At 35.3% G+C, this 27460-nt stretch overlaps 1 protein-coding gene across 23 annotated transcripts in view; it reads right to left on the reverse strand.

The window, feature by feature from the left end:
* Positions 1-27460, reverse strand: part of myrf (myelin regulatory factor) — an 87001-nt gene that overhangs the window by 13042 nt on the left and 46499 nt on the right. For 5 of the 23 annotated variants that reach the window (XR_012400061.1, XR_012400060.1, XR_012400063.1 and 2 more), the window contains exons 4-20: positions 23600-23661; positions 23278-23500; positions 20801-20901; positions 20572-20686; positions 17062-17257; positions 13959-14035; positions 13768-13878; positions 12104-12194; positions 9948-10148; positions 8935-9043; positions 7208-7317; positions 4452-4612; positions 4302-4374; positions 2430-2512; positions 2265-2333; positions 405-484; positions 208-321 (exon numbers count right to left, since the gene is read on the reverse strand). Coding sequence is in view for 13 of the 23 variants with exons in the window: in XM_073942511.1 (XP_073798612.1) it covers positions 208-321; positions 405-484; positions 2265-2333; positions 2430-2512; positions 4302-4374; positions 4452-4612; positions 7208-7317; positions 8935-9043; positions 9948-10148; positions 12104-12194; positions 13768-13878; positions 13959-14035; positions 17062-17257; positions 20572-20686; positions 20801-20901; positions 23278-23500; positions 23600-23661 (1976 nt within the window). In the remaining 10 variants the exon portion in view is untranslated. Of the gene's footprint in view, positions 1-207; positions 322-404; positions 485-2105; positions 2190-2264; positions 2334-2429; positions 2513-4301; positions 4375-4451; positions 4613-7207; positions 7318-8934; positions 9044-9947; positions 10149-12094; positions 12195-13767; positions 13879-13958; positions 14036-17061; positions 17258-20571; positions 20687-20800; positions 20902-23277; positions 23501-23599; positions 23662-27460 lie in introns of all 23 variants that reach the window. The other 18 variants (XR_012400057.1, XR_012400058.1, XR_012400056.1 and 15 more) reach the window with 7 other exon arrangements.

Genomic DNA, 27460 nt, shown 5'->3' on the forward strand with positions numbered 1-27460 from the left:
CCCATCCAATATGATTCTATCCCATATGATTCCATCCCATTCAATATGATTCTATCCCATCCAATATGATTCCATCCCATTCTACTGTATATGATTCTATCCCATATAATTCCATCCCATCCCATATGATTCTATCCCATTTAATGTTACTTAGTCATTTGATTGTAAGTTTGTGATGTTGTGTGGATTGGTTGTGTGGACACATACCTGGTGTGGATTGGTTGTTGCCTGGCAACAGACTGAGAGTTGCTGATTGGTTGGTTGTGGCAAGGGTTGGCGGGCAGCAGGGCGGGTGATTGGTCACTGACAGAGAGGTGGAGTCTGTGAACAGATAATGACCTCATATGAAGCTAATAAGACAAAAACACAACATCTACATTATTTGTTAGAGTGTATCAGAGGACCTGCAGAGAGTGTAGATGTGGTCACTCTTGATGGAGAAAAAGACGCCTGGCGAGCTGATCCCAAAACAGAACGAGACCTGCTGATAGAGATATGATCCCACAGAAAACAAGAAAAAAATAAAACTCAGATTAATGAGATTAAAATGAGAAATGATTCAGATTTGGATTGTTACTGTATCTTAATGCCCCATTCACACAGGGCATCAGGGCGTCACTTTGAATGGGTGATGTTAAGCATTGCCGAACTGAATTGTGGGTCCGTCTGCGCTGTTTCAGTGGCGTTGCTCGCTGCAAAAGTTGGGAATTTCTCATCTTTTCAAGCGCCAATGGAAGCGTCAGCCAATCAGATCATTTTATGCAAATACCCCAGCTCAGACACTAGCCGATTGCGGACTTACTTCATTGGCTGATGCTGCTTTGACGATAGTGTCAGTCACAACTTCCCTCCGTCAATCATTGACACTGAAGCCTTGTGTGAATCGGGCGTTAGTGTGTTCTGAATCATTTTAGGAGAAACCACTAATATACAATTGTTGTTTAGATGCTTCTACCATTAAATACTTTGGTGTTAGATTTAGGAAATTAATATTTGATGCATTAAACTAAATCAAAAGTTACCGTAAAAAAATCCATCCCAGGGTCAGTAAAAATATATATATTTCTAAATTGATGAATTAACTCTAACAATAAGTTTACTGAGCACTAAATTAGCAGGATCATGAGACAACAACTGGAGAATAACCTTTATAATAACAATCATAAATCACATTTTAAATATACTCGAATATAAAATCGTAATATCCCACAATATTACTCAAATTTTTTGCATTTTATTTATTTCCTTTTTATTTTTAAACATGTTTAAGCAACAGTTTTTGATAAGAGAAATTAATGAAATGAATAACAAATCATCAAACAACCAAATATTGAGCAATATAACCATGCGCTTAATATACAGAGCAGCAAGAGGACTTTAAAAATGTTAAAACATTAATTTGGAAGCAAATAAAATTAATTATTAACAAAACAGGCGAATAAAAAATTGAAATAAAAAAAATTATATTAAAATACATACAATAATTAAAAAAATAAACAATCAGTGGTACTCAAATGATCTATGAAATGTCTGCAATATTACTATTCATTCATTAATTTTCTTTTTTTTTGGCTCAGTCCCTTGATTATTCTGGGGTCGCCACAGCGGAATGAACCGCCAACTTATCCAACACATGTTTTACGCAGCAGATGCACTTCCAGCCACAACCCATCTCTGGGAAACATCCATACACACTCATACACTATGGACAATTTAGCCTACCCAATTCACCTGTACCGCATGTCTTTGGACTATAGGGGAAACCGGAGCACCCGGAGGAAACCCACGCGAACGCAGGGAGAACATGCAAACTCCACACAGAAACACCAACTGACCCAGCCGAGGCTTGAACCTTCAGCGACCTTCTTGCTGTGAGGCGACAGCACTACCTACTGCCCCACTGCGTCGCCCGCAATTTTTAACGTATTTATTTATTACTAGATTTTTGATCAAATAATATCAGCTTTCATGAGCGTAAAAAGAACTGAATGATCAGCCTCTAAAAATATGTTTCTTGGAAAATGCAACTTTGGAAATCTTTCAATGCTGAAAAGGCAAGAAATGAAATGTCAGAGAAACAGACAGGAGGAAGTGGAGAGCATTACCACAGACAGGAGGATGGACAGAATGTGAGGGCTGCAGTGAGGAAGGGCGTCCGATAGACGAAAAGAAGACAGCGGGACGTAGAGCTAGAAAACCAGCGAGAGGAGATCAGACGAGAGATTTCGGGAAGGATGAACGGATGAGTGTGGAGATCTACATACCCCTCAACATCACTAACGCTCCCATGCTGTTGAAGATTGAGCACATAGAGGATGGACATGGAGATGACGCTATGGGACAAGAGCCAGACATGAGAATGAGCATGAAACACACACACACATACACACACACTGCGGATGGTCATTTACTGATGTCCTCTCTCTCACCTGAAGGCCATTATGATGACCAAAGCCAGGATGGTTGCCTGCATGAACTTGTGACTCAGACAGCTCTGCTCGGGGACAGCCCGCTGTACACACACACACACACACACACACACACACGCACAAACACACACATCTCAACACTCTGATCACACCGCATTTCATATTGTAATGTTTTATGATTCTGTCCATCCCAATACAAATCTGCTTTTCCAGGTGGTTCAATAACAGTTCATTCAAAGATTCAAGTTAATTCTCTTTGATTCTCTCTCAGCTTTTTTTATTCTATATGATTCCGTCCAATTCAAAAGGATTCTGTCCATCCTAATATGATTCTATTTCATCCATTATGATTCTATCCCATCCCATATGATTCTATCCCATTCAATATGATTCCATTCCATCTCATATGATTGTATCCCATTCAGTATGATTCTATTCTTTCCTTAGGATTCTATCCGTCTTAATATGATTCTATCCCATTTTATATGATTCTATCCTATCCCACATGATTCTATTCCATCCCATATGATTCTATTTTATCCCATATGATTCCATCCCATTCAATTTGATTCTATCCATCCCAATGTGATTCTATTTCATCCATTAAGATTCTTTTCCACTTAATATGATTCCATTCCATGTGATTCTATCTTATTCAATAGGATTCCATCCCATCCCATATGGTTCTATACCATTCTATATAATTCTATTCCATCCTACATTTATTCTATCTATTCTAATACAATTCTATTTAATCTATTATGGCTCTATCCCATCCAATTTGATAATGTCTCATCATATATGATTCTGTTCAATCCCATATGATTCTATGCCATTCAATTTGATTCTATCCATCCTAATACAATTTTATTTCGCCTCTTATGATTCTATCCCATATAATTCTATTCCATCCAACTGTATATGATTCCATCCCATCCCATATGATTCTATCCCATTCAATATGATTCCATCCCATCCCACATGAATCTATTCCATCCCATATGATTTAATTTTATCCCATATGATTCCATCCCATTCAATTTCATCCTAAAACATCCTATTTCATCCATTATGAGTCTTTCACATCCAATATAATTCTATTCCATCCTACTGTATATGATTTCGTCCCATCCCATATGATTCTATCCCATTCAATAGGATTCTATCCCATCCTATATGATTCTATACCATTCAATATAATCCCATCCCATATGATTCTGCACCATCCTATATGATTCTATTAATTCCCATATGATTCTATCCCATGCAATTTGATTCTATCCATCCTAATATGATTCCGTTTCATCCATTATGATTCAGTCCCATCCAATATAAATCTATCCTATCCAACTCTGATTCCCATATGATTCTGTCCTATCCAACTCTGTCTAATCCAGTATGATTCTGTCCCATCCAATTAGATTTTATCCATCCTAATATGATTCTGTTCTATCCAACATGATTCTATTCCATCCTATATGACTCTATTTCATCCAGCATGATCATATTTATTTAATTATTTTCCATTCCATATTATCCTATCAATCCGATATGATTGTGCTCCAGTTGATTTTGTTATATTCCACAATAAATAGCATGATTGGATCCCTATATGATTCCATTCTGATCCATCCTGTCACATTTGAAATCATCCCTTCCATTCCAAGATTCCTTTCCATTTGATTCCATGATTCCATATGAGTGTATATCCCAACTTCTATGATTCTGTTTGATTCCATTGTGTTTCTTTCTCATTCTACATCTCATCTATGTTATTATCACACCATATTCAGTTTTTCCCAGCATTATCATCCCATCCCACTCAAATACTGAATTAGTCAATATGCTTTGTGTATTGTATTTGAATCATACCTTGCTTCCTGGCATAGGTGATTTTTTCTTGAGCGGGCCACTTCCTGTTCGGCTAAAATAACTTCCTGATTGGCTAGAAAAGAAGAGAGCACATTTCTTCAGACTTTGAATCCACTCAATCAGCAGTTTCATAAACACACAGACACACACCTGACAGTTCCTCCACTGACGGTGCTCTTCATGCTGTCCAGTCTCCTCAGTTTGGCCAGTTTGCGGCTCCAGCGCTCCAATTCATCAATGCGGGTCTCCAGATTATCAGTGAGTTTGCAGAGCTCCTTCACTGCGCCCACATTCTCCATGAAGATCCGCTCCTGCACAGTCAAGTAAGAGCAGAGCTAAAGTCAGCAGGCAGCATGGACCTCACAACTCCACATCTGTCCGCAACTTTCCATCATCGTCTCACCACTAACAAACCACTCTAGGGTTAATTTGAAATTGTACCGAGACGACATCTTCAAGCAGGCCTGTATGCTTGTTTAGTGCACCTTTGGTTTACACCAGAGTTCAAGTGCTGCTTTCCCCAAATGATCCGCACCAAAAAGGCAACTGAACTCTGGTGCCTTTTAATCTATCGCTAATTGTCTGTGTGATGTTTTTCTAAACAAGTTTCAGGAAGAGCATATGCAGATATTCTGTCAAGGCTAGTTCATTATCAACTATTATTCTATTATCCAACCTGCTGTACATTGTTTTCTATTTGCTGAGGACTAGAGATGTGTACCAAAACCCTACGTAACCGGTATGCACCAGACCGAATTAGCTTGTGAATTTCGGTGACAAATTTTAGTGCCAAATAAGAAGCATAAAGGAATGCATCAAACAGGGTTCATACACATTTTTACTACTAAAATTCAATGAGTTTTCCAGGACTTTCAAGTAGATCTTCATGACCTAATGTTTCATGTAATGTCTACGTACACGGGGTAAATAACAAAAAAAATAAATCAATGCATGTTCAAAGTTATTACAGTATATCATTAAATTAATCTTTATATATATATATATATGTGTGTGTGTGTGTGTGTGTGTGTATATATAAATATGTATGTATGTATGTATGTGTGTGTGTGTGTGTATATATGTATATATGTATATATATATATATATATATATATATATATATATATATATATATATATATATATATATATATATATGTATATATGTATATATGTATATATATATATATATATATATATATATATATATATATATATATATATATATATGTGTGTGTGTATGTATATATGTATGTATGTGTATGTGTGTGTGTGTGTGTGTGTGTGTGTATATATATATATATACACACACACACACACACACACACACATACAGTTGAAGTCAGAATTATTAGCCCCCCTGAATTATTAGACCACTTGTTTATTTTTTTTCCCAATTTCTGTTTAATGGAGAGCAGATTTCTTCAACACATTTCTAATCATAATAGTTTTAATAACTCATTTCTAATAACTGATTTATTTTATGTTTTTCATGATGACAGTAAAAAATATTTTACAAGATATTTTTCAAGACACTTCTATTCAGCTTAAAGAGACATTTAAAAGCTTAATTAGGTTAATTAGGCAGGTTAGGGTAATTAGGCAAGTGATTGTATTATGATGGTTTGTTCTGTAGACTATCGAGAAAATATATAGCTTAAAGGGGCTAATAATTTTGTCCTTAAAATCGTGTTAAAAAATTCGAAACTGCTTTTATTCTAGCCGAAATAAAACAAATAAGACTTTTTACAGAAAAAAAAATATTATCAGACATACTGTGAAAATTTCCTGAATCCGTCAACAACATTTGGGAAATATTAAAAAAAGAAGAAAAAAATTGTAAGGGGGCTAATAATTCTGACTTCAACTATATATATATATATATATATATATATATATATATATATATATATATATGGGTGACTTTTCCAAAACTTTAAGGGGTTTTTCAGATTTAAACTTTTTCAGGCCTGGAAAATGCCCTGTCAAAATATCCAGATGACCGTATGAACCCTGATCAAAGACACACAGAGGTACACGTTGTCACACCATCTCTAAGCATTTCATTATAAACAACTTGGAGGGATGTGGACAACATCTGCAATGTTAGGCATTTGTTCTTGTTGCTTAGGGAATGCACGCACGTAGGCAACGGCGGAGTACAGCAACAGGTATGATTGCATTCATCAAATTGGCCTAAACTAAGCATTCTAAAGTATGGCTATATTTTACAAGCAAGGATTCTGACACAACAACGTGAAGCAGACGCTAAATGATCAAAAGAACATATCAATGCGATTCAATTCAAATATAGTAAATATGAATTGACGTATACTTTAAACTTTAATTATATTGTTATTTAAAATGATTTAAAAAAAATCTTTTGTCAAATGAAAGATCTGTCTAGAGTCATCCACCAGAATTTTGCAGCTTAAAAGTATCGATTCAGGCACCGGCAATGTTTTAAAAGTATTGATTTAGCACCGGTATCAAACAATACCCAATACCGAGAACACAGACTGAATGGCGCTGCCAGTGCTCGAACTCAAAATCTTAAAAATCTCTTCGCGAGCGATTTGTACATGTGTAATCGATACCTCTGCAGCAGCTCTGCTACTCCACTCTAAAGTGTATTGATGTGGTGGGTGTTGTTGTTTTAGATTGTTCTCCTGTCTGATCCCTGTGAAATGAGAAATGAATTGGGGAAAAAACTGCAGTTCAAAGAAAGCAGAGTTTTATAGCACAGCCACTGATTGTGTCACTGTCACGGACCAATGGCAGCTCAACAAACTTGATTTTTGGACAGATTTTGTTTAGAATTATGTCATTTCAGTTTGTTATGCGATTTCATTTTAAATTATACCAGGCCTTTAGTGTGTGTGTGTGTGTGTTTGATTGTGTGCATACTTTATTGACCACCAGTAGATTGGGGATGGTCTCTCCGTTTGCACACACCACGTCTCCTCCTTCCTTCACGGCTTCTGGGAGAATCTGCTGGACCTCCTGAGCAATAACTCCTGATAATACACACACACACACAGAGAGAGAAACAAATAAAAACAGTAATGAGGATGTGGTTTTGTTGAGGATTAGTTTTACAGTCCTCAATTATGTTATGTACACATTTCGTAAAGAACTGTCTGAGTCACAGTTCACCGCATAATGAAATGGATGAAATGATAAATTGATATGATGCATAATGTTCATTCATTCATTTTCCTTCGGCTTAGTCCCTTTATTAATCAGGGGTCGCCACAGCGGAATGAACCGGCAACTTATCCAGCATATGTTTTAGCGGAAGCCCTTCCAGCTGCAACCCAGTACTGGGAAAATACATAATGTTGTTATGATTAAAAGTTTAAAAATGACAAAACTGAAAATAAAAATAAACTAAATATCAATAAAAACAAAAACTATACTATAAATAAAATTATAAGCAAAGAGCTTAAAATGACCAATAGACGACACTCAATAGAACGGTCTATTGAAACAGCAGCGCCCAACAACAGCCCCGTATTCCGCCATTTTGGAGTGAAAGTGATCGGCTGTCCATTGGATCTTATTGCTGTCGCGATGGCAAGCAGATGCTTTGTTTTTAATTTATTTATTTATAAAGCGCATTAAAGCTGAGATACAACCTGAAAGACGACAATACAACTCTTACCAACACAATCATCAGCAATTCTAATAGTTTATTTTACAGACTTATAATATGCTGTTGTTCTTTTGGAAGTTTCATTACAAAAAGGCCGCCGCTCCATCTAGTGGCTGTTTCCCAAATTTCACTAGAGTGTCGCCTCTTGGTGATTATGCTCTTTGCTATGAGTGAAATGAAAAAAAATTTGAGGTAAATATAAGTATTTAAAAAGTATTAAAAACTGAAAGATTTAAAGAATGTTGAGACAACAAACATCACAGGGAAACAAATGAAAACAATAAATAAAAAAAAATCAAGCTAAATCAAAAAATAAAAACAAATAAAACCAACAAAAGGCCATCAAAATATATATGTATTGTTTAGGGTTTTTCACCTTTATTATATAGGACTGTAGAGATGAGACAGGAATACATGGGGAGCAGAGAGAGGGGAAAAGATCGGCAAAGACCTCGAGCCGGGAATTGAACTCGGGTCGCCGTGAGCACCTCAACGCCATATGTCGGCACACGTTACCACTAGACTATTAGCGTTGACAAAGCCATCAAAAATTACTAAAACTCAAAACGAAACAACTAAAAACGATAACCGAAATAAGCAAATGAAAGCAATAAAAATATAGCTAAAACAATATACAATAAAACAATGACAAAAGCAAACCAAAATACTATAATTAAAAAAGAAAGTGCTGACTGAAAAGAAGAAGAATAATACACAAATAAAACCAAATTATAAAAATAAAGATAAGGATAAATATGAATGCTATATCAATAATACAAAACTAATTTAGAATAACGTTTAGCCATTTATTTGCAGTATGTAGTTACAAATGAACAAAATAGAAAGATCAGTCACCAACAAATAATTATTAATTTTCAGCATTCTCAAAACATGTTCTTCTTCTGATTTGGTGGTGAAATATAAGCGCAGACCGAAATATGAACATTAATTGAGTCTGATGTGTAAGCACGGACCGTACCCGTCTCAGCCGTGGCATCGATGCCCACCGTCGCAGCAAACTCAGGCTTATACTGATAATGAACCAGACGCATCTGAGAAATGCGTCGCAGGTTATCGGTTGTGTCCACCTGCGAACACACACACACACACACACATGAAGACAATAGGCCATTACCATACAATAAAAAAAATAATATTCAATATTCACACTAGAGTATATATAGAAAGGTACAAATGCATTAAACATACATAAAAAATACTGAAAAATGTCATAATCATAATATTATATTCAAAATATTCATAAATCCTGTCAATCAAAATGAATCAAAAGTTTTAATAAAAAAGGGTAAAAATAAATGCATCAATAATAATAATAAATTCATACATAAACAAATAAAACAATAAATAAATCTAAATGAAAGGAAATGTTTTTCACTTCTCATATGATGGTCGATTGATTATTTACTCCAGTGGTTCTCAAAGTGGAGGTCGGGACCCCCCGAGGGGTCGCAGGACAATGAAGGGGGGTCGCCTGGTGATTTCCAAAAATCTATTTATTTTTATTAAACAATACGAATGACCACATATTATCCATAACCTACTGAAGAGAAAAAAATGTTATTTATAGTTACTATATACTATATAGTTACTATAGTAGTTTATATTACTATTGGATTTTGGTAATTACATTATACTAAAGACACAGCAATCTCGTCAGATGCAGCAGATTGATTTTATAACACCAGGTTAAACTTTCTGGCACATTTACAGCACTGACATACATTTAAAAAATTAATTGAAGAATAGACTTTGGTCTATTGGTGTGTGTGTGCACCATTGCATGCCAGGTTTCTGTATTTTTAACCGCCTCAGAGGATATTGGGGGTCGCAAGTCACTGGCATTGTCATTTTGGGGGTCACAGGCTGAAAAGTTTGGGAACCCCTGATTTACTCAATCATAAATACGATCAATCAAAAATGAAAATACAAATGAAAGTAATTTTTTTTTTCTTTGCTTAATTTCAGATGTACCTCCTTGACGTTCTCCTTGGCTCTGATGTCTGAGGGATGCACGAGTGAGCCCATGACCTTCACGTTGCCGTGAACGACGAGCGCCTCATCGGGGCGATCCGTGTTGATGCCCACCCGCCCGTGATGGTACACAGAGTCTGGCAGCTGCCCTCGCTGCCACAGCACCTCACTGTCGCTCTCAAACTGACCTGGGTTCGACGCCTGGATGCAGAAGAACAAACAAACAAAAAGCCAAGTAAGACAATGATTTAGTTCAACTACAGTAACTGTAACTGACTGGGAATGCCAGATCTTGTGTTACTGTAAATCCTGGGGTGAGGGCAATATAATATACGGTTTGGACAGTATAAAATGAATGGAAACCTATGTAATGTCCCCACTTTTCACAAAAACAAACGTGTGTGTGTATATATACTGTGTGTGTGTATAAATTTAAAAAATATTTCCATGTGTAATTGTTAATAAATAATTACTATTAGAATAACATATTTTATAAATAAAAAATATATAATTGAAAAAGAAATATCAATAAAAATATATAAAAACAAAACCAAAATATTCCCATGTGTATTTGTTTATATATAAGTTTGTGTGTGTGTGTGTGCGTGTGTGTGTTTGTGTGTGTGTATATATATATATATCGTTAAATATAGTTAATATAAGAGTTTGTTGGAATAAACTTGATTTTCAGTCCTAACAAACAATCACTGATTATTTATTTTGATTATTAGATTGTTGATAATGATTATATTTATTATTAAGGCCCAATCCCAATTCTACCCCTTAGCCCCACCCCTTGGGGTGTCTCAATTATCTTTAGCTTGAAGGCGTTAGGGCTAAGGGTAAGGTGTGAATGGCCCTTCGAGTGAAGATTTTTCAGGACCACACTCCAAACCAAGGGGTAAGAAAATTTCCTAGAATACACCTGCCACAACGGCAGTATTGCTGAACCCGGAAGTAATGAGATGCAGAAATTTGTGTTTTTTAGTCATTATTATGAATTTTTAAGACAAACAAACACATTTTAATATAATTATAACCACGTACCTGTTTTACCATTTTACGCAAAAAAAAAACCTTGCTAACTTTGGCTATCTATAACACATAATGTACAGCAGTCCCACAACATTCTGACACTCGATGACACTGGAATCCCCTGTCAGAAAAGTCTAGTGCTGGGAATGAGCTTTTTACAGTGTCTGCTTTAATGTTCATGTCGTTTTCATGCGTTTACATAGATGAATATGGCCACTGTGTAAATACACAGTACTGTTACGTTCTATTTGCGTTATGATCATTATGATAACATGATACATGCCTTCAGTGATCTCCTGAAGATAAATACCAAAAAATAAAGCAACTGGAATAACTCCAGTAGTCGCGATCGTCTGATCTCATATGAAGCAAGAGGTCGCGATGACATATGATGACGTGTGCAGGTGCTGTAGTGCTGTCCTAATTCTTAGGGGTCAATTTTGAAGCCCCTCCCCTTCACATTTGGTTGTAAAGGCCATGGGGAAGGGGTTGGGGTACAAAAATAAAATTGGGATTGGGCCTAACTCTCATTTTCATAAAAAACCTAAACATAAAATGACAATATTTTATTTAAAAATGTGAAACTCCGAAGAAATGTTACTTCTATACAACACTGTAAAAAATACAGGGCTCCACACAATTCCTTCATGTTGTCCCAACACAAATCGATTAAGTTAACTTAGCACCTAACAAATTTATGTGGATTGAACATAAAAAATTAAGTTGTCCGAATGAAATCTCAAGAATTGTGTTGTTTCAGCTCATATTAAATAAGTAGTTTGAGCGGCTAAATAAGTATCTGAGTGAATAAAACCATATTAACCTTTTCCTCAAACCTATATCTGATAAACACACGATCTGCACCAACAGAACTGTGATCTCTTAACAACAAAATCATTTAAAAACACCATTAAAACTCTAACACACACACACACACACACACCTGAGTATAAATGTAAATAAAAGAGACGGCAAATCCAAACTAGAGGCAAACGTAAACAAAAACAAAAGCAGCACACTGTAACGGTAACTGTGATTGGTCAGAGGCAGATGATTGATAGACAGAGACAGGCTGTGATTGGAGGAGGTCGGTCAGACACGACCAGACTGACAGCGGTTACCCTGACGATGATCCTCTCGGAGACGTGAGCCGCCACACTGAAGCTCTGACTGTGACACTGAGCCTGCAGAGACACCACCAGCATGAAGTACCTGACGACACACACACACACACACACACATAGTTATGCGATATGCAAGTATTGATATTGAAAAGCCAGAGCTTATTGGGTATAAAATAGAAGATTTACATTCAGTAAACTTCACGATTTTGATTAATAACATTTTTATTTAGTTTGAAACTTAAAATGAAGACCAGACCTGTTTATTCAGATATCTGAGAACAGGAACAAAGAAGGGTCCAATAAAACTGAATTTTTTACTTTCTCTTTCTTTCTTTCTTTCTTTCTTTCTTTCGTGTCTTTTACATTTCTTGTCTGTCTTTCCATCCTTCCTTTCTGTCTTTATTTCTGTCTCTCTCTTTTCTTGTCTGTCTTTCCTTTGTGTCTTAATGCTTATGTTTTTCTTTTATTCTTTCTTTCTTTTCCGTCTTTCCTTTTCTGTTTTTCTTTCTTTCTTTTCGTTTATTTAATTTTCTATTTTTTTATATCCATCCCTCTCTCTCTCTCTTTTCTTTTTCATTCTTTCTTGTCAGTCTTTGTCGTTTTGCTTTCTTCAATTTCTTTTTCCTGTCTTTCTTTCTTTTCTGTATTCATTCATTCATTCATTCATTCATTCTTTCTTTCTTTCTTTCTTTTTTTATTTCTTTCTTTTCTTTAGTTTGTTCTCTGTCTTTTCTTTATTTCATTCTTTCTTTCTGTCACTTTTTGTTTCTTTCTTAATTTTATTCAATCTTTCTTGTCTATCTTTCCCTTTCGTTTCTGTCTTTCCTTCCTTCCCTGTCTTTCTTTCTTTCTTTTTTTTCTTTCTTTCTTTCTTACTTTCTTGTCTCTTTCCTTTGTCTTTTTGCTTTCTTCTCTTTCTTTTTTCAGTCTTTCTTATCTTTATTTTATTTCTTCTTTCTTGTCTGTCTTTTCCTTTCTTGTCTGTCTTTCTTTCCTTCCCTGTCTGTCTGACTTTCTTTCTCTCTTTTTTGTCTCTTTTCTTTGTCGTTTTGCTTTCTTCTCTTTCTTTTTTCAGTCTTTCTTATCTTTATTTTATTCTTTCTTTCTTGTCTGTCTGTCTGTCCTTTTTTGTCTTTCTGGCCTGTCTTTCATTTTCTTTTCTGTCTGTCCTTCTCTTCTCCTTTCATTCTTTCTTTATTTTTTCTTTTTCTTTCTTTCTTTTTTCTTTACTGATATTCTTTTTTCTGTTTCTGTTTCTCTGTCTGTCTGTCTTTCTTTCTTTTCTGTGTTTTTTTGCATTTATTTATTTATTTGTTGAACATTCTAAAACAAACAGTTATAAAAAAAAACTCACAGAAAAATTCAATTAAAAGTTATAAGAAGAAAAAAAGTTCCATAAAAGATAAATCAGAGAACTCTGACTGGACATCCTATTAACATTCCCGAGCGTTAGTTCATAACTCTGAGGAAACATTCAGCAATGTTCAGAGAAACTGTTAGCTAGACGTGTGCTAAATGTGAGTATATGACATATAAATATATTATAACTAAACATAATGATTTTATATAAAGCTGCTATATAAATATGGATATATGGATATATATATAACATGTTCAAATAGAGCTAGTTGGGTTTTCTCAGTAATGGTCATATCTCGCACCTCTGGTCAGGGTTGGGTTTGCCTTTCTTTCTCATGTTATTAGCGGTGGTCTCGCTGAAGTGAAGACGACCCACCGTGACTTTAGTAACCTGCTCTGGCGGCAAAGTCACTCTGTAAAACAAGCAGTTGACATTTACATCACACAACAGCTTCAATACACACACTCGCAGAAACTAGTTTAAAAGACTCACAGCACAGGTTTGAAGGGTCTTTTGCTGCGGTCAGACTGAGACTGCTCCACATTAATGGACTGATTCATGGCTTCCAGCTGAAACAAACACACACACAAATACAGTAAGAAAGCATTTCTAGTAGGGTTAAACGTTTTTAGAGCATAATCTAATTGCGATAACATTTTTAACGAGTACTGCAATTGCAAATTAATAAGCATTTTTTTAAAAGCTCTTTGTTTCTTTATTGATCAATAAAGACAAGAAATATTTAATTATTTAACAACCTTCTTAAAATAACAGTTCACACTTTAACACCACACAAAAATAAATGAAATCATAATTACTCAATTGTATTTGTTTTGGTTTTTTCCCCCAATGCATGTAAACTAACTTGATGTCAAAATGACATCAAACTGACATCTAACATTGGCATAAGAAAGCGTAATCTATGACGTACAGTTGAAGTCAGAATTATTAGCCCCCTTTTAATTTTTATTTTCTTTTTTAAATATTTCCCAAATTATATTTCACAGAGCAAGGAAATGTTCACAGTATGTCTGATAATATTTTTTCTTCTGGAGAAAGTCTTATTTGTTTTATTTCAGCTAGAATAAAAGCAGTTTTTAATTTTTTAAAAATCCATTTTAAGGTCAATATTATTAGCCCCTATAAGTTACATTTTTTTTCGATAGTCTACAGCAGTGGTTCCCAACCTGGGGTCCGCGCCCCCCTAAGGGGGGCGCCAGAGTTCACAGGGGGGGCGCGGGAGAGGATAAGTATTGAGGTAGAAAAAGGCATAAAAATGGTCCACTATTATAAAGGGCTTTGCAATTAATCGAAAATCCGATTTAGATTTCGGTTTCAAATGATTATAAAAAAGCATTAATCGAGATAATTGATTATTGCATCATATTTCGCCACAGTTATACACGTGTTGCTCTTAAAAGCGCGAAAGAGCTTATGTGTGTGTGCAGCACAATCACGCAGTCAGAAGCATGCGCAGATCAGCATTCACTCTCATTCACACACTGAGACGAGCAGAGGAGCGCAGACATCTAGTCATCTTAACGTGAACGCTTTAATGGTCAAATAGGTGTCAAAACGCAGTGTTTAGTGATTATTTACATTAACCCTCATTTGTGTAATAAACAAACGAGTTGAGGATCAAAAGACGTGAAAGAGAAACCATTAAAGATACAGCGCGCTATAATCCTTCTGCCGCCTGTTTTTATCATTATTAAACAAACATAACGAGAAAGCCCTCGCTGCTCTTGACTGAAGGACTGCTGTAGCTAAAGTGTTTTTCTTACAGTGAAGATGCTTAAAGCACAGTTTGTTTCATATTTTTATTCTATTGTATTTATTTCTCTTTCCTTTGCAGGGTGGAAAATAACTGTATGTATACAGTTGAAGTCAGAATTATTAGCCCTCTTGAATATTAGCAAACCTATTCCTGCCCAATTTCTGTTTCGTGGAAAGAATATTTTATTAACTTATTTCTGAACATAATAGTTTTGATATCTCATTTCTAATTACTGAGATTTCTTTTTGTCTTTGCTATAATGACAGCACATAATATTTTACTAGATATTTTTCAAAATACAAGCATTCAGATTAAAGTGCAGTTCAAAGGCTTAATTAGAGTAATAAGGCAAGTCATTATAACGGTAGTTTATTCTGCAGACAATCAAAAATATATATTGCTTAAAGGGGCTAATAACTAAAATAAAACAAATAGAAGAAAAAATATTATAGGAAATACTGTTAAAATTCCTTGCTCTGTTAAACATAATTTGGGAAATATTTATAAAAAAAAAATCTCAGGAGCGCTAATAATTTTGACTTTAACTGGCAATGGTTTTGAATAATCGTGATTACAATTATGACCAAAATAATCGTGATTATGATTTTTCCCAAAATCGAGCAGCCCAAAAAATAAAAAATAATCTAAACACATGCTTAAAATTCCAACATAATAGTGAAAATAATTAAAATAAATAACTTTAAATAATTATTTAAATTTTGCTCACTCGCGCAATCTGCTTGTCAACGTGTAGTAAAGGCAAAATCAAAACAAAAATGGCAGACAAACGTAAATGCAGTGATTCTTCAGAGGCGAAGAAAAAGATTAGACAGTATGACAAAGCTTACCTAAATTTTGGTTTTATTGAAGGCCAAGACAAGTTAAAACTGATTAATTAATATTTTCTAAACATATTACTATTTATTAATATTACACACACACACACACACACACACACACATATATATATATATATATATATATATATATATATATATATATATATATATATATATATATATATATATATATATATATATATATATATATATATATACAGTACATATGTGTGTGCGTGCGTGCGTGTGTATTTATATGGTGGGGGGGCTCCAATGTTTGTATATGTTTATGGGGGGGCCCCAAAGAAAAAGGTTGGGAACCACTGGTCTACAGAACAAACCAACATTATACAATATCTTGTATAATTACCCTAACCTACAAACCTAGTTAAGCCTTTAAATGTCACTTTAAGCTGTATAGAAGTGTCTTGAAGAATATCTAATCTATAGGTTACTACTGTAAGAAAATATCAGCAGGTGGTTCATAATTTTAGTATTACCTTTGCTTGAAATGAGTCGATCTAATCCTGTTTATATGAAATAAATCTGCTCCCGAGCCGGTTTGAGCTACCAGACATATTGCTATGACAACAACTCTTGGATGAGTTTTGAAGAACGAAACGATCCTGGATCATGTCAAATCGTCAATAACAAAACCCAGCTAATTGAGTAATTCACGTACGAAGAACAAACCCCAGACGTGAGTTTCAGCAGATTTTGTGTGATTTGAACGTTTATAAATGAAACTAAAGAGACAGTTCTTGTTTAATTTTATTGGTGATTCCTAATATGAAATTTAATGGTAAGCTTGGCAAGCAACTTTGGAGAATTTAATGTTTCCCCATTGAAACAGAATGCCAAAGCATAGGCGTTTTAAGGATGGTCACTGACTGTAATGACTTGCCTTGACATAGCCTCAGTTAAATGTTTGGGATTGTTAGCATAAGTAGTGTGGCAGTTTAGTGTTAGTTTGGCTCACCTTGACTCCGTTGAGCTTCAGGTAAAAGCAGTCGATGGGCTGCAGGCCGTCGCTGGTCTTCACGTATTTGGGATCTCCGGGCATCCCGATGTAGACGGTCACCTGAAAGTGGTTCTTCTTCTGGCACACAAACGCATCGTCAGCCAGGGAGAAGTTGAAGCCTTTATCTGCGTCCACTCTATAGGTGGGCATCGGACTGAGAAACATGAGAGAAAGACAGATATGAAGAAGAGAGTTTTATTTCTGTTTATCGGAAACACATTTCTAAGCATAATAGCTTTAACAACTCATCTCTAATAACTGATTTATTTAATCTTTGCTATGATGACAGCACATAATATTTGACTTGATATTTTTAAAGATACCAGTATTCAGCTTAAAGTGACATTTAAAGGCTTAACTAGGTTCGTTAGGCAAGTAATGCTGAGTGCAGACTGCATGATTTTGACTCGCCGACTGGTTTTGAGAAATCGCAGACAAATGTCTAAAATCACAAGCAAACCAGTGCTTGTTCATGCCAGCAACAATAACACAATGTGAACTATCAAAGACGTGATCTAAGACAATCACCAATGAGTCACTGACACCGGTGAGATATTTGGCATGCCAGGACCGGAGTGGGACTCTTTTTCAGCCCTGGAGTTTCAAGCCTTAGACCGGCCCACCTCAGTTCACGACTGACTATATTAAAATAAGGTCATTTCCAATTAAGTTTCTAATGACACTATCATGTCTTTTTTTGAGAAAACAGCTGCTTTAGAACTTCAAATGTTCAACAACCCTTACTGTATTATATGTCTTAACAATAAAAATGAAAAAAATATATGTTACTCAGGCGAGGACCGAACCCGGGTTGGCTATGTCATAACCTAACGTGCTAACCACTGTACCACAACGGCTGTACATTAAGAGGTGACTTATCTACTTACATCTATCTTATCTACTTATATTGTTCACAAGGCTATGAGAAAATAGATAAGAAGAGCAGAGCTGCAGTAAAATAATGAATAAGAAGGCTGTGGTCAAGTAAATAAATAAATTATTTTTAAAAAGTGTGACTGCTGAGAGCAACAGATTCTGGAGCTAGGGACACCGGCCCTAGCGGCCAAAAAACGGACCGGCCCACCGGGAATTCTCCCGGTCCTCCCGATTAGCCAATCCGGGCCTGTGGCATGCTAAATATCTGGAGCTGTCGGCGATTCAAATCATGTTTGAAATGTGTTCTGACTGAAAAAAACATTGGTGATTAGCCAATGAGAGAGAAGCATCCACTAGTGTGGGTATCTGCTGGCCAGCGGGAGGTTGTGGGAGAAGTTAAAAGCCCCAAAAATGGAGGAAAAACTAGTGTAAATTGGCAGAAGCACTGTGTCTGTTTGACCTGTCATCTAACCAATATCATAACTGATTTGAAAAAGAGAGAAGTCAAGAAGAATATGCTAATTCCCTTTAAAAGCCAGGTGAGCAAAATAAGTAGATTTTCAACCCCACTAAAGGCTTCCGTCTCATTATGTAGTTAATAACAAAAGATATACTACATGACTTGGCGTTGTTTTCATGTCACTTCTCGCATGTATTTGGTTGTGAGATGTAGTTCGCCCCTGTCGAGACAAAGTTGTCAGTGATTCTTCCTATTAGGTTGCATGGTTTACCGGTACTTCAGCAGCACCGTGATATTATGGCACCAAAATCCTGGCAATGCCTCTTTTAAATGGTAGAATCGTCATTAACAGTTCTCAAATAGTTAATGTTGCATGTGAAAAAGTTACTAAAATGCGCGCAAAGGTAAATAATCAATAGGCCACTTAATCAATTTTATTTTAATAATCTGCATTAAGGCTGCAAAACTGTGCAGAACCTGCGCCTTTTTTTCTGAAGCTTGAAACACTTCTTGTCTTCTTGTAACGAATTTCGCTTGGTATATTTTCTATTATAGTATCTTAATTTTAATGTATTTTTGTTGGTCAGTTATCTACAGAGTGAAGTTTATTTAAATTTCGAGAGGATCGCATGCTTATGATTGTTCACAGCTGATCCAGCATTAGCTCATGACTAATTATCCTATCAGACGATTCTAAACTCGTTATAAATATCTAGATTTTTCTAATCTCAATATCTTCATATTGAAGAAGCCCCCCCACCCAACCCTACTTTCCCTTCTTTCAAATGGGCGACAGGGTGGCCAGTGATTAGCGCTGTTGCCTCACAGCAAGGATACCCCTGGTTTAATTCCCTTCCAAACCATGCGACATTTCTGTGCGGAGTTTTGCTCGTTCTCCCCGAGTCCTCCGGTTTCCTCCCACAGTTCAAAAACAAGCACCCTGAACAATTAATCTAAAACATCTTTAGCCAAGCTCTGAGTACACCTCTTCTTAGCATCCATATATGACACTTAGCTACAATAAGCAAGGGGGGAGTCATCGAGATCTACCTGAGCTCAAACTCCCCTCTCGCCTTGCAATGGGAGGGAGCCCAGGGCTCGAGGATTTTATAAGCTCAGGGCTTTCTCTCAGGACAGCATGCCAAACAAGCTTTATTATTAATCATCAGCTGAGTGTAAACTCTTGAAATAAACGAAAAAACAAGTAAGATTTGAGGTGAAGTGACGTGCGACAAAAGCTGCTATTTTTCCACGGCCCAAACACAAGCGGTTTAACAAAAGTGAAATATTCAGAATTTAATTATAAGTATTATAGTATTTCTGACTGTTTGCTTTATTGCATAGATTTGAGTTATGAGTTGATACAGTATTGTGATACTACTTTGTATTGTGATACTTCAGCTGGTATAGTATCATGGGCCTGCAACTCTACGTCCTATTGTAAAGTCATGCAGTGTGAAACCTCCTGTTGCAGATCCATCTTGCAGTGTAAACCCAGCAGCAACGGAACGTTCCCCTAAATAGTAATGCAGTGTAAAAACATCTGACGCCACTACTTTGAAAATCGTCCCGTCTGAACTCAGCATTAGAGTAATTAGGCAAGTCGTTATGTAATGATAGTTAGACAGTCCAAAACAAATATTGCTTAAGGGGGCTAATAATATTGACCTTAAAATAATTTAGCCTTTAAATAGATTTAAAAAAATTAAAAACTGCTTTTATTCTAGCTGAAACAAAACAATTAAGACTTTCTCCAGAAGGAAAAATATTATCAGACATACTGTGAAAATGTCCTTGCTCTGTTAAACATCATTTGGCAAATATTTAAAAAAGAAACTAAATATCACAGAAGGGTGAATAACTCTGACTTCCACTGTATATTTATAAATTATATTATAGTATTTGTCTCTCTCTCTTCTTTCTCTATCTGTGTTCTCTCTCTTTCTGCCAGATCTCTGCTGTTTCTCTCCCTCCTCCGCACTGCTCACCTCTCAGGAATTCTCCATCCATCTCTCTCTCTCTCTCTCTCTCTCTCTCTCTTCAGTACAGCCTGATACCTCCCTGTACCCCATTAAATCCCATCCCTCATGCCTCTGTCATAAATCTAAGGTGTGTGTAAAAGCAGCACCCACAGCTCTTTCCCGCTGGAGTCGTATAGCGTGGTCCACTTGTTCTGCTGGTGTGCCTGCCACTTGATGCACTGGTAGTTCGGGTCCAGGTATGAGTTTTCTGCGTCCTGCATCAGGCCTGTGGTGGAATGATTGTGCGTGGGTTATACTGCGGTGTATATGCAGTTGCTGTTTTTAAGTATGTGTGTGTGTGTGTGTGTGTGTGTGTGTGTGTGTGTGTGTGTGTGTGTACCTGGCTCTTGTTTGATCATGCCTGTGAGCATCTGAGAGTTGAGTGTGTTGTTGGGAGAGTCTGAATGTTTTCTCTTCTTTGCCGGATGGACGGGCATCCCACTGGAGAGACATGGAGTGTGTGTTTAGTGATGTGGGAAATGTGGTGACAAATAAAATAAAATCTAATAAAAAAAATCTAATCAAATCAAATATACAAAGTAAAATCAAATCATTTTTATTAGTCACACCTTTATATTAAATCCAATCATTAACATGGAGTCCAGATAAATTTGTGTAATGTGTGTATTTATATAGCTCATTTATTGTGTATTGCCATACACACAAAGCCCTTCACAATCATGAGGTGGGTCACACCACCAGTGTGCAGCATCCTCTTGAAGATGTGACGGCAGCCACAGGAGAACAGCGTCAGTGTGCTCACCACACACTAGCTATAGGTGGAGTGGAGAGACAGTGATAGAGCCAATTTAGTGTACGGAGATGATTGGGAGGCCATGATTGGCAAGGGCCGATGGAGAGAACTTGGCTAGGACACTGGGGTTACACCCCTACGTTTTAAGAGAAGTGCCATGGGATTTTAAATGGTTTAAAATCTCATCCAAAAGACGGCGCTCACTGACAGTATAGTGTCCCCTTCACTATACTGGGGCATAAGGACTCACACAGACCACAGGTTGAGCGCCTCCTGCTGGGCTTACTAACACCACTTAATAAAATAGTCTAAAATTAAATAAAATAAAATAGTTATACTTTTTAAAATTAAAATTGTTTATGCATTACAATTGAATTCAGTTTAATAAAAGTGAGTCTAAAATAAAAAAATACATAAATGTATAAATGTTTTTATACTTTAAATTAATTAAAGTAATAATCTAATATAAAATAAAATAAATAAATAAATAAAACTCCAGATAAATAAAATGAAGTCTAAAATAAAATAAGATAGGTATATTTTTAAATTAAATTAATTTACAATTGAATCCAGTGTAATAAAAGTGAGTTTAAAATGAAATAAATAAATATTTTTCATACTTTTAAATTTAACGTAACCATTACACTTTTAAATATTTAAATATTGTAAAAAATAAATGGATAAAATAAATAAATGAAATAAAATATTTTTTTATACTTTTAAATTAAACTGAAACCTTAACATGGAGTCCAGATAAATAACAGGGAGTCTAAAATTAAACTAAACTAAGCTAAATTAAATTGAATTAAATTAAGTTGTTACACATATAGTCCAAAAGTGAGTTCAAAATAAATAATAAATAAAATAAAATATCTTTTAAACTTTTAAATTAAATTAAACCATTAACATGGAGTCCATATAAATAACAGAGTGTAAAAGTAATTAAAATTAAATAAAATTCTCATACATAAAGTCCAGATAAATAGTCCAAAATAAAATAGGTATATTTTTTATTTTAAATGATTTAACCATTATAACTGAGTTCAGTTTAATAAAAAGTGAGTTCAAAATAAAATAAAATAAAATAAAATATTTTTCATACTTTATTTATACAATATTTTATTTATACGTTTAAATTAAACTAAACCATAAACATGGAGTCCAGATAAATAACATGGAGTCTAAAATAAAGTAAAACAGTTATACATGAAGTCTAGTTAATTAAATAAAACAAAATAGATATATTTTTAAATTTAATTTAACCATTATAATTGAGTCCAGTTTAAGAAAAGTGAGTTCAAAATAAAATAAAATAAAATATATTTCATACTTTTAAATTTATTTAACCATTAAAATTGTATCTAGTTCAACAAAATGTCCAAAATATTGTAAAAAATATAGTAAAAAAATAAAATAAAATAAATAAATAAAATAAAATGAGACACATGTTGATAAGTGCTTACATTAATAACTTAACTAAATAATATTAAACTAAATAATATTTCTTAATAGTCTAAATCTAACGTTAACGTTAAATAAAAAATCAAGATTGAAATGCCTTTTTTTACCTGGAGTTGATGAACTACATGTTTTTTAAAGAGTGTATTAGTACGATATAATGTATACAAATAAATCAATAAATAAAAAACAATTAAACAAAACCAGGGGGCAAAAACTCACTATAGATATACACACAATATAGAAGAGTGTAAAAATAATATGTAGTAATATGTTATTAATGCATTTAAACTATTTCCAAAATATAATGTACTTACAAAAAATGCAAGTATACAAAAAAATTGCTAATAAATAATTCGTTTTTGAGATTAAAATAAAATAAAATGTAATAAATAAAAATGTGATGGACTAAAATAATACAATGCAAACAAAAAATATATATAAATGTTTTTAAATATAATATAAAGGCTATAAATGTATAAATTAATATTTTTGATGTTAAAAGTGTATTAAAATTAATCACACGTGCTCTTCGAAGTAAATAATCCTGATCACAGTCGTACAGCTATGAAAGAGTGTTAAATTAATGCTTCGGTGTGTCTTACTCTGGTGTTTGTGGATGTTGAAGGAGTTGATGAAGCATCTGAGTCTGCTGCATGTCTCCGCCCCCGCCGCTAGCTGGACCAATCGGATACTGCGAAATCATGGGCTCTGGCTTCAGGTACATGTCCCGGTGCATGCTGGGATAGTGTGGATGTGTTTGTAGAGGCGGAGGACTGGTCATGTGACACATGTTCTCAGGCGTCATCGTTCTGAGCATGTGCGGATCTGAGAGGGAAAAACAAAGAAGCAGCGGATATTCGATGAATAATTGGAGCCATTACTTTTATTTAACATTATAGTGTTTGAAATTATTTTTGAAGGTACCGTTAGCTTGCTGGGGTGAGTATGGCTCTGAGCTGGAGTCCGGAGGAGACTCGGGTAGCGTTCTGCGAAGAATAAAACATTTTACACGCATAAAAATAGCTAATAGTTCTTAGCATTAGGACTGCACAATATATCGTTTCAGCAGCGATATCGCAATATGATCATTCGCAATAGGCACTGTTGCAATGTTGAGTTTGTGTAACAAGTTATCTTTTTCACGTTTTTTTGTCTCCTGTGATTGTATAATGATATTCAAAAGCATTCAGGTATAAGAAATTGTACCATTTGTGACCTTAACTACGATTAATTTTATTGAATTATTTTTATTTGTAAAAATTCGTTACTGTACTTGAATATTGTTAGACTCGTAAAACAATAAAACACTTTATTTTAATTGTATCTTTTTCTTGATTGTATTTATAAATTGTTACGCATGAAAATACAACACGTGCAAATACAGAAATGCACTTCAAATAGCACAAACCACAACGAAAAAGTGTCGAGGAACCCCAAAAAGTTTCTAGATTGTTTATTAGATATTGTCACAAGGCAGACGCTGACGAAGGAAATGCGGATCCAAACGCATGTTTATTATGCAGAGGTGGTCAGGCAAGCAACGGTCAACACACGAGCAAACAGATGTAAACAGGGAATCCAGAGTCATGGTCAAATAACAGGCAATGCTGGCAGGCAGCAGGCAACGTAAACAAACAAGCAAAGATCGGTACATGGCAGGACAATACAAGGAAAACGCGTCATAATGTTAACTAGACAGATAAACAAGACTCAGCCCAGGTGTGTGTGTGTGTAGTATTTAAAATCCACGTTATCATTTCAAAACGACCCTCTGGCTGTGTGTGTGCTCATCAACGGAACTCGAAACAGGTGCGTGTGAATGGAGTTTATGTGTGGAGTTGTAGTCCATTATGTGGCGGATTTGTAGTTCTTGCTTCCCAACAATCTGCAACTGCTAGATTGCTGGTGATCAAACCATTACAGAGATGCAATATGGAATAAAATCACTGTCATAAATATTTTGTGCGCAAATAAAATTTACGAATCCGTAATTATAAATTTGTAAAAGAAAAACAGAACATACTTGTAATTTTATGAGGGTACATTTACAAAAACTGCGATTAGAATAGACACAGATGCGACATTTTCTTTGTCTGTTTGTAAGTGACTGATTAATTTACGATGGGTGTACTTTACAAGCACGAAATACAGTTTTACTATGGACATAACCTGATTACAAGTACAAATTGTCAAATGTCAAATTGAAGAAGTCATAATGACGTCACCGCTGTCACAGGCATTAATAAACAAGCGAGAGTCATTGATCACAACGGTGCGCCTGTTGGACACTCGAGCCCCCACACATCGTCTCAGGTAAGATTTTTGTTATTACCTCTTTGAGAAGTGTCCGTCATGAGCTGTAATAAAGGTTGAAACTTAATAAGGTCCATTTTTGCTGTGTTCCTTGGACATTTTACAGAATCAAAAATAACAACGGACCGAGGATAAGTAAGCATAATGTAAGTTGACGTTACAGGCAACGAGCGCAGAATTTCTCTGTGAATCACTTAACGGTGTTTAACTATAACATAACATCTGTTGATTAAGCAACCAAAAGTCTATAAAATTAGTTCGAAGAAGTATGAATCTGCCTTTACTATATCAGTGAGTTACTATACTGCTACAGTATGTCAGTTTAGTATGATCAGTATGTTACATAACTGCCCCCTGCTGGTCATGTATTTCTTGGGTTTGACCATGGCTGTTTCTCAATATGCGAATATTCTTCAGCAGTCTTTCGTCCTCATGTCCTCGTGTAACGTCATCATCAGCTGCCAAAGTTCAGTTCCAGTACTCCAGACCGCAAGAACAGAGGATGCGTGAAAACTTCCCGAATGTGTTCTTGATATCGAGGACACACCAATGCAGACTTGGCAACAATCTCGCTCTAGAAGTCCCAGAAGTCTCATTGCGACTGGAGGTGGGAAGCGCAGCTTTTATATAGGTTTATTATAAAAGTACAGAGATATGACTTATTTTCCTCAGGAGTTTCCCCAAATGAGACGGTGAATATAAACATTACCATGAACATCTTAATAAAGGAATAAACACATTAAGAGTGTTTATTTGCTGAAATTTGTATTAAAATCTGTTTTATTTGTATCGTGCAACTTATTTATATAATGTTTTTATGCACAGTATATGTTTTGAAATGGGAAAAAACTATAAAGCGCTGTATGAATGCTGTAATGTTTAAATAATATTCCATTAAAAACACTTAAAGGTCACATGACCATCAGAAAGAACGCAGTGTCTCATTTCTCACAGGACGCGTTCTCTGTCCTCACGGCCTCCCGAGTTCGTTCTTCCGAGGACACCTGGCAAGACCGGTCTCCAGAAGAACGCAAGTCCGTTCTCTGCATTCTTGTGCTCTGCCGCAGTTTACTGAAGTTGCGTGTGGGACCACTTTAGATCACTTGTGCACTCTCAGTAGCCATATCTCTAGTCTGAAGGATATCTATATGCTTATGTGCTTTGAAACAGTAACAAAACTAGCATATAGAAAATATAAATATTCACCAAAGAATGCACCAAGTTGCAGTTTGTCACTTCCGCCAAAATGGATAGGTTTTGTTTTGATGTCACCTCATACTTTAGTTTCTTTTCAAATCTCCTGACAAATCAAATGCTCTCTAGTGTCTAACATTTCAAAGCACTTTATGAGACTTTAAGGGCTCTATTTTGACGGTCCATGCACAGAGCGCAAAATGCCGGGCGCAAACGCTTTCAGGGCGTGTCAGGACGCGTTTTTGCTAATTTAAGGACGGGAAATCTGCCCTGCGCCGCGGCGCATGTTCTAAAAGGGTTGAGTTTATTTTCTTAATGAGTTATAGGTGTGTTTTGAGAATAAACCAATTAGAGTCTCATCTCCCATTGCCTTTAAGAGCCAGCTGCGTCACGCCAAGAGCGCATTCGCTATTTACAGGACGCAGAGTAAGTCTAAGTGGAAAAAATTAACATTTCACAAGCAAACAGTCAACAGATAACAGTTTTTTAACAGAAAACAGTTAAACAGAGCATCTACTGCGTGAGAATAAGAGATAATGGATCTACTTTCACATTCGCTCTTGGATAGGGAAACCTTTACGCACAGACATCAATTAGTCTATAAATAATTCATTGCGTTTGTTAAGCGTAAATATTCATTTAAAACTATTTCTAAATTCACTTCTAATTTCCAGCAAACGAATAAATGAATAATAATAACAAAATGTGCTCAAAAACCTGAGTTATATCCTAAAACACATGCTGTGCCCCATATGGTCTAAAACCTGACAGGTGGGCAAATCTAAGCTTGTTTTTAATAAAACAAATATAAATATGGATATAATAAATAATGCTGCTAATAATAATAACATTATACAAAAGCAAATTGTTATGAATGAACTGAAAAAGCCTCCCGAGATGAAGAAGACATAAAAGCAGTGATTTTTCATATTTATGTACAGTAGGCTAGAAAATAATGTTTTGTAATATTTTAATCCTTTATTTTTATATTCTATATCTATTCTTATTATATACTATATATATATCCTTAATATTAAATGTTTTCATATGTAAAGATATTTGTCTATTGCTCTCTTGTGTGTATTAAGCAGTGTGCAAGCGAGGCGCAACTCTGCGCTGGAGTTTAGACCGGGTTAGTTTTGGTCTAATGAAAAATCTATTATAGTTTCTCAAAATAGCAACGCGCCAGCGGTCCACCTCAGAACAGCTTACTTTTTAGACCAGAATGCCTATGGGCGCACATATGAGTGCAAATGCATTTTCTATTTAAACAGCGTA

This window comes from Danio rerio, chromosome 25, assembly GCF_049306965.1.
Source record: "Danio rerio strain Tuebingen ecotype United States chromosome 25, GRCz12tu, whole genome shotgun sequence".
Classification (NCBI taxonomy): Eukaryota; Metazoa; Chordata; class Actinopteri; order Cypriniformes; family Danionidae; genus Danio; species Danio rerio.